The sequence below is a fragment of the Suricata suricatta genome, chromosome 7 (genome assembly GCF_006229205.1).
Source record: "Suricata suricatta isolate VVHF042 chromosome 7, meerkat_22Aug2017_6uvM2_HiC, whole genome shotgun sequence".
NCBI lineage: Eukaryota > Metazoa > Chordata > Mammalia > Carnivora > Herpestidae > Suricata > Suricata suricatta.
Window position 1 is genome coordinate 27,593,356 of NC_043706.1, and position 13,164 is coordinate 27,606,519.

General features: G+C 32.8%; 2 protein-coding genes across 5 annotated transcripts in view; both read left to right on the forward strand.

The window, feature by feature from the left end:
• The window catches only part of EXOC2 (exocyst complex component 2), a 264,990-nt gene that overhangs the window by 24,071 nt on the left and 227,755 nt on the right, over positions 1–13,164 (forward strand). The gene's annotated exons all lie outside the window — the stretch shown is intronic.
• Positions 3,538–4,433, forward strand: HUS1B (HUS1 checkpoint clamp component B). The gene is given in 7 exon segments (XM_029944258.1): positions 3,538–3,637; positions 3,640–3,722; positions 3,725–3,830; positions 3,833–3,936; positions 3,938–4,115; positions 4,118–4,263; positions 4,265–4,433. Coding segments are annotated over 7 exon segments (801 nt in total). The 3' UTR covers positions 4,349–4,433.

A 13,164-nucleotide genomic window follows, 5' to 3' on the forward strand; every position in this document is an offset into this window, starting at 1 on the left:
ATATGGGAGTGCTCGATACTTTCTACTTAATATATTTGTAAACTAAAAGCTATTAAAGAGTCTGTTAAGAAGAACATCCAACTTGTCAAGTCTTAAACAAAGCAAAGCACCAGCTTTCAGTTCTGTGCAGTAACTCTGGTTTAATAGACCTTAATTTCTAGAAGGGATGTTAAAGCAGTTTTTGGAATTCTTTTTGTGAGCCTAAGTAATATTTGGAGGATTCATTCTGTTTTGTATCAATAGGACTTCTAAGAAGAAGAAGAAGATACTATTGCATATGCCAATATTTTTTCCTTTCTGTGTTACTTTCTTATATGTTCTAAGCACTATGAAGAAAATGCCAGTGCTAGAAACAGAAGCGAACCTTAACATATCCCTGGAAATTCAGACAGTTTCAGCTGCAAGTCTTTCAGATTAGAATCCTGTTGAGACAGGGGATGCTGACCTGACCTGCCATCACCTAACAGGGATTGATACACTTTTTCTGAAAAGTGAGATAGTAAATGTGTTAGGCTTTTTTGGTCTTAAGGTTTTTATTGCAACTACTCATTTCTCCGGTTGCAGTGAAAAGGCAGTCATAAACAACATGAAAATGAAATCACGTGGCTATGTTCCAATAAAGCTTTATTTACAAAAATGGGTGGTAGCCTGAATTTCTTGGTTGCTGTATTTTTACTGACTCCTGATCTAAGATAGGCAACAGAGAATCTCAGTAAGTAAATGAAGGGATTCAAGAAAAGAACCCTTTGCTTGTCAAAATCTATGGTATGACTAAAGATATAGGTAGGAAAAATGTCAGTCTTAAAAGTTATTATTAAAGGAAGACTAAATAAATGAACTAAGTATTCAATCTAGACATGTAGGAAAAGCAAAGCAAAATAAAATGCAAGAAAGAGGACTTAAGCAGATGTTGAAGATGTAGGTTGAAGCTATAGGTAATGAACACTTCTGAAAAAAGAAGGTAGAATTTATAACTTATATCAAAGCCTATTATTATAAAAGATCATTAAAATAGTAAGCATTTACAAATCTCACCATGAAAAAAAGATATTTACAGATACTGAAGATGATGAAAAAAGTGATAAAACCACAGCTATTCAAGAAGTTTGAAAATCAGAATGAAATGTCTAACTTAACTGAAACATACTAATTATCTTAAGGTTTATAAAAAATGGTCCCATAATCATGAAGGAAATTCTCAAATCTTAGCTAATGATGTACTAGCTGTAGATTGTTTTACAAGTGAGCAACAGGAAACATACAAGGAATAGAATATTTGTATAATATTTAAACAACCGTAAGGCCAGCATAGTATTCCAGATTTAGTAAATGCTCAGTAAAATTTGTAAACTACTGAGTGCTTCTTGATATTACAACAAATGAGCAGAGTACAAGAAAAGATAATTTCTTTTTTTTTCTGTTTATTTATTTATTTTTTAACATATGCATGATAATTTCTGACCAATTGAAAATAAGATTTAAGATATAAAACTGTTAAAGTAGTAGCAAATCAATTCAGGAAGGTTTAAAGGATTGATAAAATGGAACCAAGTAATGTTTATTCCTAGAATTTGAACTAATTCATTAATAAGAAATTTCAATTCACTATATTAATAGGCAAAAATAAAGTTATCTCAAAAGATGCTGAGAAAATATTTGATAGATTTGAATGTCCATTTCTAATTTTAAAAATAGACTTTCAGTGAAGTAAGGATAGAAAGCTGTTTTCTGCAACATCATTGTTATGTTTCTGTAACATAATGTTAGTTCTGTAACATAATTAAGTGTACCACCTACCTAATGGTACAGTGCTGGATTTCAACAGGAATAGTAATTGAAAATTAGCACAGGAGGGGTCAAAAAGATCTTAATTTTTATGCATAAAATACAGAAATGTGTATTTATGATATTAAAATTTTGAGGAGACAATGAGGATAAAACCTAAAAATTCTCTTTACTTAAAAGTAAGACAAAGATACTTGCTAATACTGGAGTTATTTAGCATTGTTTAGTGTATGGAAATATAAAAACTCTTTTTCTCCTGGGATTTATTGTCTGATTAGTAGAGATGAAAAAAGAAGCAGGAATAAAGTATGTCACAGTCTTGATAATCCCATCAAAATTTTAGGAGGAATCTTTTTAGAATCTTACACAATATTTTAAAGTTCATTTGGATCAATACCTGTGACAGGATGGCTAAGATAACTTGTTAAAGATTATTTGTCCTATTGGCTATTTCATTAAAATAAGTGTGTTATAGTTACAAAATGGATCATTGGGATGAAATATAGAGGGTCTAGAAATAGTCTCAAAGTGAGGATTTTTGTCATTGATAAAAGTGGCATTTCAGATCAGTGGAAAAACAGTGAATTGTTTAGTGAAATGGTATTTGGTCGACTAGCTATTTAATACTCCACAGTAGATTTCAAATGAGTCAGGTAATTATGTAGATAAAACAGCATTACCGTACCAGAAACATAACTTTGGAAGCATGATTCTAGAAGTAGCAAAGAAAAGGTTGATAGGTTTGACATTTAAGAAGATTCAATTTCCTAAGAGCAAAGAGCACCATAAATGATGTGAAAAGACAAAGGATAAACTGGGGAAGATATTCACAGTGTATATAGTGGACAGAGAATTAATGTTTTACCAGAGGTCTTAAAATCGAGGAAAAATAAACCTGATAAAAAGTTGCAGTATTCATTAAAATTGAATTCACCCACAGTGCAGGTTGAGACCATTTATTTTACTTTGCCTATCAAATTGCTACAGATTAAACAGATTGCTACTACCCAGTCACCCTGGTGGAAGGTTTGATAAACCTTTTCTGCAGGCCAGTTTGGTAATATGTACATGTTAGGATCTTAAATGCACAACTTTTGCCTGGTAATTCCTCTTTGAATGTACTTTAGGGAAATAATTAGATAAATGTGCAAAAGGTTTTATAGAAAAATCTTCATTGTCATGTTCATAATAGCAAAAAATTGGAAATTATGTGTCACTTTAATTATACATCAATATAATGGAATACTAAGTAGCCTGAAAATGATGTAGATTTATATTTGCCAATGAGGAAAGATGTCTATCTTATTGTTTATATGTAAAAATCAGGTTGCAAATGTATGCCTAAGCATGCTACAGTTTTAGAAAGCACATATAACTGTATGTACATATATGTCCTGGTTGACGAAGACTGTATTAATGCATATACCAACAGGGTGAAAAGTGGTTCGGTGAAAGATGATTGCAGTTTTCTTTGTACAGTTTAAAAAGAATATTTAGAAGTTTCTGTGGTGGAATGTCTTTCCTTTTAATCGCAGGGTGGAAACAGTGAAGCTGTTTTTAAGGGAGGAAGTAGAGGGAAGATGAAGATGGGAACAGAGGCCTTGGTTTTAGGGCCCTAGGTCTGCCATGCCTTGTTGCCCTTCTCAGGGAGCCTGCAGGTGAGTGGAACCTGAGTGTTGGCTCTTGTGGGGACTTGCCACAGGTGGGGTCGTTTCCTGCTGACCAAGCTCTGGATGCCATCTTCATGTTATCATGAAGTTTTGTGCCAACATTGCTGGCAAAGATTTTATGGAGCTCTTTATTCACATCAGCAGCACCATATTAAAGCTGGAGAGAGTCTGTGCGCTCCACATGTGCCGGGACAAGTGTGCTTCAGGCCTGATGACTGCAGGGTCATCTATGATGCCAGAGTGTGGTGTGAGGTGAGGTGAGGTGAGGAGACTTCTTCCATTGGTTTCGCATGAAAGATGTTTCAGAGGAGTTTAATGAGATTTATTTAGAGCTGCCATCTGAGCATGTATTCAGAATGGTGAGAAGCAGAGGGAATTTTCTGCCCTGAAGTCCCAGTTGACCAATAAGCAACCTCACCAACTCACTGTGGCTGTGGAGCTGCTACTGCCCACAGGTTGGACTTTTGTGGTGGTACACAGTTGATTGGTAGTGTGTGAGGGTGCTTCCCAGAATGGTGTGGGAAGATTTCTGGGAGCCCAGTGTGCAAGCCTGTGATGTTAGTGTTTATTTTCCTGCTTTGAAGACTCTGAGGAGCACTATAGTAAGGATAGCAAACTTGGGTGATCAAGTGCTGGTTGAAGCAAATCTAAATGGCAGAATCAACTGAGGGTACAAACTGATGTCGTGTCTATTCAAAGTTATTTTAACAATCTTGGAAATCCTCCAAAGTCTGCTCAGGATATGCCTCAAGACAGAAACCTGGAGAATATGGTTCAAGTACTAGCAGAGAGTAGGAAGCTTCTGCAGTTTTATCAAGGGACAGCAAATAAATCCTACAACAGCCATATGCGGTGTTTTGAGCAATACTCTTCATTGTGTTTTTAGTTCATGAAGATGTCTCTCTTTAGTATTCTTGCCTCATAAAAATTCAAGCAGCCTATATTTTATTTTTTTCTTTTTAAAGCTTATGGTCTTTTCAGAACTGAAACAGACCCTGAGTTAATTGGGTTGCCAGTCTGCACCTTCATTGGCTTATATAGAATGTACATTTTATTGAGCCCTTCTCCCTTTACAAAGCTTTTATTTATTAAAAAAAAATCATTGGTTAAGGAATTGGATAGTTCATTTTTATATTTCTGGACTTTTGTAAGTTTTTTTTCATACTTTTAAAGATGCCAACAAGAGGGGTGCCTGGGTGGCTCTGTCGGTTAAGTGTCTCACTTCAGCTCAGGTCATGATCTCACGGTTTGTGGGTTCAAGCCCTGCATCGGGTTCTTTGCTGACAGCTCAGAGCCTGGAGCCTGTTTCAGATTCTGTGTCTTTCTCTCTCTACCCCTCCCCCATTTATGCTCTGTCTCAAAAATAAATAAAACTATAAAAAATTAAAAAAAGATGCCAACAAGAAAAAGACTTTCTATTTTAACTCTTTTTAACAAAAGGGATTATAACAAAATAAAAACTTTGAATCCTGAAACATTGGATCAGTTTTTATTATAAAATGCTACCATGTGAAATGGGAACTTCATTCTTTTAAAGCAAGTATAATTTTCTGAGGGAGTTTTCTTAGAAAGCTCGATATGATACCTGAAAGGTATATTTAGCATTTGTGCATATTACATAGTTTTTATTAAGCTATTTTTTGTCTAATATATTAGTGTATATTCATGGTTTTAGATGTAGATGATAACATCTACAAGGCTTGAGTTGGTTATTAGGTTCACTAATAATGCATCTTATTTACAAGGTTTCAAGGAAATAGGCAATTTATGTGTACCAAGATATTTCGTATAGGTGACTTTTATATAAACCTAGTGTTCATTTTTTCCCCATAGTATTACATTATTCTAATAGAAAGTGATTCTTAATGTTTCATTATTTTGAGAAGAGGAAAGAAGGGTTATAAAGGACTACTGTAGTGATTAGAAGAAAGGTTTATATTCTTTCATACTAAATTTTAATTTTTTAATGACATGAAATAAGACAAGCCTTTAACTTGTCAGCCTTTATTTTTGCAGACTCTTTGAATTCCCATGACTACATTTTAATCACTAATGAATAATTTCCTACTAGATTTGGTGATAAAATGCTTAAATTTACTAATTTATTTTGTTTTGCTGATTTATACATTCCATTCATGGTGTTGTGGAAAGAACACAAACATGAGACCTGGACAAGTCACTAGAACCCTGGCTCTTTAAGATCTCTTTCAGTTTGAATAGATCCCATTTCAGTACTCTGGGTGTTTCAATATAGGAAAATTAAATGATTGTTTTAAAAATTATTTCAAATGTGGTATCTTAAAATTATTAGCATAACTATTTCAGAATTATAGCTTCAGTCTTTTTCTAATTTCTGAGTCATACAGAATTGCTTGGTGAATATTTTATAGCTGTTTAAATGAAAGATAAAAATGTAAAACAAATACTTTAACTCAGTGAGAAAATTACATGATGTGCACTTTTTTCCTGTGCATAACATGGAAGTGACTTTTCATACTTTTTTCTAGTATCATTTCCAGTTTTTTTCCTTTGGTTTATTAATTAAATGAGAATTGTCAAGCGGTAGTAAAAGTCTGCCTTTTTACTTCTCCTTCCTTCTCTCGCCTCTCTTTGTTTCTTTCTCTCTTCTCCCTGTGTCTCTTCTCTTTATATTTAATAAAACCTGGAAAATGAGAAGAAAAACCTATGGTTTGTTTTGAAAAATACATATTTGCATACTTTCTGGTGAATTATTATAATGGTTAACTTTTAATAACTCATTAACAGAAAGTATCTATAAAAGTTTTGTAGCCTAGTCTTTGTAATGTAACTTTGGAAACAAGAGGTATAATTTATTCCTCTACTTAACGTACAGATGTGTTGCTATTAAAGAAAAGTTAAGACCATCTCATACTGTATCATCTAAATGTAAAAATCTTAAAAATTCAGATTCTTTCAATGATCTAGTAAAACATGTTTATAAAGAATACAAAAATTTTTAAATAACATATTTTTATTATAGTTTAATTGTGAAAAGCTAGGGACTGCCAGTCTCTAATCTTACATTAATAATTGAATTTAAATGCCTCGTCCAATAAGTAAGATTCTTACAGAATCATCCTTAGGGATGACCTAATCTAGCCACCTTATTTATATATGAGAAAACAGTGTGATAGCATAAAAGTAACTAAGGGCTTTTAATTTTATTTAATGTTTACTTATTTTGGAGAGAGAGAAAGCGAAAGCAGCGGAGGGTCAGAGAGAGAGGGAGACACAGAATCCGAAGCAGGCTCCAGGCTCAGAGGCTGGCATGGGTTTGAAGTGGGATTTGAACCCACAAACCTTGAGATCATGACCTGAGCTGAAGTTGGATGCTTAACTGACTGAGCCACCCAGACACCCCAGGACTTTTAATTGTTACTCCAGAACCCATTTTAGAACCCAGATCTACAAACTATATATGTTAAGTTTTTGAGCTTTGTCTGTTACTGCTTAGAGATTGGATATACTTTTGTTTATTAAAATAAATCTAGTTTGCCATGTGAACTTATTACTTATCTGAAAAGATAAAGTTTAAATGAAAAAAGTCCAAGACATTTTAAAGCCAATGTTATACTGTCCTTGTGTGAAGATATCCTTTATTCTTGCAGGTAGGAAGGAATTTATTTGCCAGAAAATGATAATTCTCTGGAAGATCAATACCTCACATTATAAAATCAAGGAATCAAGTTTAGAAATTATTTCAGCTTCTGTGTCTTTTTTTTAGAGAAACACTACTAAGAAGCACTTCAGCTTTTATGTTTCATTCTATCTTTAGAAAAGAAATCATTGATGAAATGTGTTAGAAAGTGCTTCCTTATATCCAAAAATGTGTGCTGCAGTGTAGTTTTTGTTGTCTCACTAAATATGTGGTAAAAACTATGCTTGCTTATTCATATGATACACTTGTACTATTTTTTATTCCACTACTAAAAAGATTGCTTATAAGTATACTATCAGTGATATATACTTACTTATGTATAAGTATACTATACCAATATCAAAAGAAATCAGGCAAGTGTCTATTAGCTGGTTAGTTTCTATAAAGGTCCTCTTAGTTTTGTTTATCCCCATACAGGTCTAGATAGTTGAAAAATGCTTGGTAAATTAACATGAATCTGGAGATACATCAGAATTATGATTCCTTTTTAAGCAAACTTGTAACACTGGTAATGGACAGGATATGGTGTACTACATACTTTGCAGCCCATCTGTATGTACCTACCTGTAAAAATATGCGAAATTCCAAATAGGTGTTCAGTACTGTCAACTTTTATCATTTGCACGTCTGTGTCATTTAATCCTATTTAATCAGTATACCCTGTGAGGATATTGCCTAATAAAAGTAGCTTATTTTGTTATGCAATAATATTCCTTATGTGAATAATAGCTACTTTGCCTGTTGTCTCTATCATTCAGCTTTCAAAAGATAAAATTAGCTTGTGGTGTGTGTACTTTTAGGGAGGTTTATTCACTTTATTCATTACCTCTTTCCTGGTCTTAAGTGGCTGTGTAATGTAAATACTATATTATTTTAATTAAATGAAGTTTATGACAAGGTAAAGTCAAACTTTTGTTAACCTCTGTTTAGTATATTTACATAAGAAAGACCTTAGGACAAATTTTCAAAGACTGCTGGTTTGTTGTATTTGGAAAATCATGTGAGGAAAATTGTGGACACTTAATGACAGGTATAGATGAAAATTTTCCTTTAAAAATGTTCCTGTTAGTCTAGCATGGGCTGTGAAACTGAAAATGTTTGCAGTTGAATTCTGTTTTCTAAGGCTTTTAGACTCTTCCTGATAGTGATAAATTATTAATTTGGACACTAAACACAGCACTATAATGTAGGATGTTTCTAATTTGGGATAGATTGAAGAGAGACATCTCTTTCCATAATTCATTTCACAAATACTGAGTGCATACTATGTGATGGGCACTGTTGTATTTGTTTTTGGTATTGTAGTGTAAAAAGCAGATATTCTTATATTTCTAAATTAAATGGCTTCATGGTCTTCCTGAGATAATGGTTTGCCCATGTTTGGGGACATGATGTTTCATGGTAAGGAAATACTATTAATTTTTACATATGAGCCAATGTAATGAATGCTGGATTTTTAGCTGCCTCTGATTTGAATGTCTGGAACACAGCTGTACTCTTCAATTGTAAATAATAGATCATACTTTTTGATTCATGGTTTTTAGTAGTGGCCCAGACATTACCTATTGTTACTAGACATGACTTTGTTTTACTTGGATAAACTTTGAGGGTAACATAGTTAAGATTATGATCCTCTGTAAATGCCCTCAAAATGGACTTGAAATACTGGAAATTGGAAATGTTCTGTCCTAGCTTTTTTTGTTTGTTTGTTTTCTTTTTTTTTAAACTAGAGTTTAAAATCTTGACTCTGATTCTGTTGAATACTGGTTTGTCCTACTGATAATCACCACCACCATGTGAAGGGTAGCTGACAGTCTAATATCTTATTAATCACCTTTTCAGTAATACTCTTAATGTTTTCATCCTGCTGTTTTTCTGGAAATAAAAATTGTAGGATATTTCTGCTTAAAAGTTTGTTCTTTAGATTCTGAAAGTAATCAGTTGAAGCCACATGCTTATCTGTTTTATAGTCTAATACTAAGGACAGGGATTAATAATATAAATTGATTAAATCACCACTGAACAGTGGTCTAATTTTCCATGCCAATTGATTGAAGCATTTTCTTTTGTCCAGAACTGTAGACATTAATCAATGAGATAACATAATTACCCACTCTTTCCTTAGTTTTTGTTTTCCCTGCAGTGTTGATGGTATCTTTGGGAACAATATAATTTCTGTTTATTAAAGAGGTTGTCAGAACTTTGTGTTGAAATATGTCTTTGCTCTCTTGAAAATTTTTATTAATATGTGTTACCTTGCCAAAGTTCAGGCTTATCAATTTATAATAGTTTTCAAGCACATTCTCAAAATAAGCCTTATACTCTTTTGTACATGCTTAGAAACATGTTTAAAGAGAGTACTAGTATGACCCACTAAAATAATTTATTTTTGAAATTTCTATAATTTTAGTGTATTTATTAAATAAAGTTAAATATATGGGACTTGGTAAAAATTCTCTTTTTAACCAAACATTAGTTTTAGCACATCTTTAATAACTGTTTATTCATTGCTTATTTGTGCATTTTGCTAACGTGAATGTGAAAGTAAATATCTTTTCACTAACAGTGGACCTTATACATTGATTAGTGGAGTTTTAATTTGATTAAGTTTTGCTTTATTTTAAAATAATAACAAAGCATTATTTTTGAAAATGTTTTGATACAAGTTCAAACTTATAAGTTTTGCAGAAGTTTTTAAGTCTTATAGAAAACTTTAAAAAATAGTAAAAGTAACTCACTCCTGTAAACTTAAAAAAAATACAGTAGTGGGGTGTTGAGACGGCTCAGCCGGTTAAGAGTCCAAACTCAGCATAGTCCTTGATCTCAGGGTCATGAATTCATGACCCATGTTGGGCTCCATGTTGGGCGTGGAGCCTACATTAAAAAAATTGGGGTAAATAACAACTGTAAACTCTTTAGCTAGAGTCACCAATTGTTTACTTTTCTTTTTTTATTCCTTTTTTTCCTAAGTTTTTTAAAATTCCTGCTGGTTAACAGTGTAATATTAATTTCAGGTGAAGAATTTAATGATTCAGCACTTCCAATCAACACCCTGTTCTCATCACAAGTGCCCTCCTTAATCCCCATTACCTATTTATAACCCAACCCCCAACTGTGATATATTTACTTTTTGTCCCATTTATTTTTCTTATTCTGTAAGTCTATCAGTATATATTTGTTTGAATCATTTGAAAATATGTTGCAAACAACATTTGTTTCCTAAATACTTCAGTATGTAACTATTAAGAACAAGGGCATTACCACAGTACACTTATCACAGTCCAATGTAAACAGCAGTTCAAATTCAGATGGTGATAATGTGTTCAATTTTGTACTTTATAGAAAGTATTTTTTTCCTCTTCTAGAATCCATCCAGGATCATACAGTACATTTAGTTGCAATGTCTCTTTCTCTCTCTCTCTCTCTCTCTCTTTTTTTTTTATGTTTTATTTATTTTTGAGAGAGAGTGCAAGCAGGGGAGGGGCAGAGAGAGAGGGGGACAGAGGATCTGAAGTGGGCTCTGCATTGACAGCAGTGAGCCAGCTATGGGGCTTGATCTCACCTAACATGAGATTGTGCCCTGAGCCAAAGTCATATGCTCAGCTGACTGAGCTACCCAGACATCTCTAATTGTAATGTCTCATTAGTGTCTTTTAATATAGAATAATTCTTCGGCTTTTCTTTTTCTTGACCTTGACATTTTCAAAGAGTGTAGACCAATAATTTTATAGAATGTCTGTGAATTCAGGTTGTCTGGTGATTAGTTTGGGTTATGCATTTTCGGCAGGACTATCACAGAAGTGATGTCAGATTCTTCCCAGTGTAATACATCAACAAGGACATGATGTTTGTTTCAACATTGGTGATTTTAATTTGGATCACTTGATTAATGTGATAGGTGTCAGATCTTTCTTCTGTAAAGTTCCTGTTTTTCCCTTTGTAGGTAATTTGTAGAGAAATGCTTTGAGACTGTAAATATTCATTTTTTAAGTCAAACACTAGTTTTAGCATCAATTGATAATTAATAATTGCGTCATAACTTTATTATTTATTAGTTAACATTCTATAGTAAGGAGAATTTTCTTCTCCGTTCTTTTTATTGGTTTATGTTAATAGGATGGACTTGCATATTTTCTTATATAATGGATTATAATTCATTGCTATCATTAATTTTTTTGATGCTCAATTGTTTCAGATTTGGGTACTGGAGCCCCCTTCCGTGAGTCCTTCCCTGCTGACATAACAAAATGATTTAGGTTTATCTTGTAGTTGTCCTGCTTTGGCCCTGGACTCAGCAGTTTCTCCAAGGATTCTGATTCCCTTTATTGGATAGTGGTACTTAGAAGCTAGGTGTGCTCATTGCTATTCTTGTAATATTGCTTGTAGCCTCTCATTGTGTGTGTACAGAGCTAGGAAACACATACTCACAATCTACCAGATACATACATCTGCCAGTCTGTGTACCTGCCCATCATTTATGTCTTATATAAATTTATTAAAAACTGAGTTCATCTTTTGTGAAGAGGATTTTCAGAGTTCTTGTTCATTTTTTAAAAATCAGGTTGTTTGTCTTATTAAGTTGAAAACTTAATTTTTGATATAAGGTCTATTGAAATCTATTGAAAATGTTTCCTGTCGGTGTATGGTTACCTATTTATTTTCTTTTGAGGAGAAAGTTTCAATTTTGATGAAGTCTATATATCAGGTTTTTCAATGTATGGTTATTGTTTGCCATGTTGGCGAAAAACTCCATGTGTAGAGATGCTTTCTTATTTTATCTTCTTTATTGTTTATAACTTTAATTTTTATGTTTAGATCTTTGATCCATCTTGAATTAATTTTTGTAAGTGGTGTGAGGCTATAGTTAGATTCTTTTTTCCCCCTAATGTGGATACCTAGTTATTTCAATACCATTTGATGAAAATATTTTTATTTCCCTTGAATTGTTTTGTTGTGTTGTCAAAGATCAACTGGTTTAATAAGTGTATGTCCATTTCTGAACTCTGTTCTTCTCATTCATTAGGTTATCCTTATGTCAACAATTCAGTCTTGATTACTGTAGATTTATAATAAGTCTTAAAATCATGTTCTGTAAGAGTTCAAAAAATTTTCCCCTCCTAAAACTGTTTTGGCTATTGTAGGTTCTTTGAATATCTTTAGGAATTTTAGCATCAGCTTGCTAGTTTCTTTACATAAGCTTGCATAACTTATTCTTCCAGTTTGGAGAGAATTAATATTTCAGTTAACATTGAATCTTCTGGCCCATAGACATTTTATAGTTCTTCACTTATTAAGGTTTTTTTTTTGTCCTCTATTTTAAAGTTTTCAAGAAGTCTTGTACATTATTTTTAATAAATGTATTTTTAATTATTTTGGTTTTTATAATGATGTTCTTAAACAGAATTTTTAAAAATTTGATTGTAATTATTTCCCACTAGAACTTAAGCATGAATACTGCTTAAGCATTTTTTTTGTATATTAAGCATGAATACTGATATCTTGCTAAATTCAGCTATTAGTACTATTAGCTGCTTAGCAGATTCCTTAGGATTTTCTATGTAAACAATCATGACATCTGCAAATGAGAAATACTTCCTCTGCAATCTGTATGCCACTTATTTCTTTAGCCTTATTGTCTTACAGTACTGGCTAGGACCTCTGGAGCAGTGTTAGATAGACAAGATGAGACATTTTCCCCCTATTTACTGGTCTGAGAGGAAAAGCACTGTATATTTCATCATTAAGTGTAATGTTAGGTGGTCCCTCCACCTCCATTTTCCTTTATTAAGAGGTCCTTTCTATTCCTAGTTTTTTGAGGTTTTTAAATCAGGACTAGGTGTAGAATTTTGTCAAGGATTTCTACATCTATTCAGATAAATACATGGTTTTTCTTCTTACTTTAATGTGATTTACAGTGATTGAGTTTTGAAAGTGAAACTGCCTTTGCACAGCAGAGTTTATAAATCCCACATGGTCATGATTGATGTCTTCCCACCGCCTCTGTTTTCTGACATAATTCATGTAGGCTTG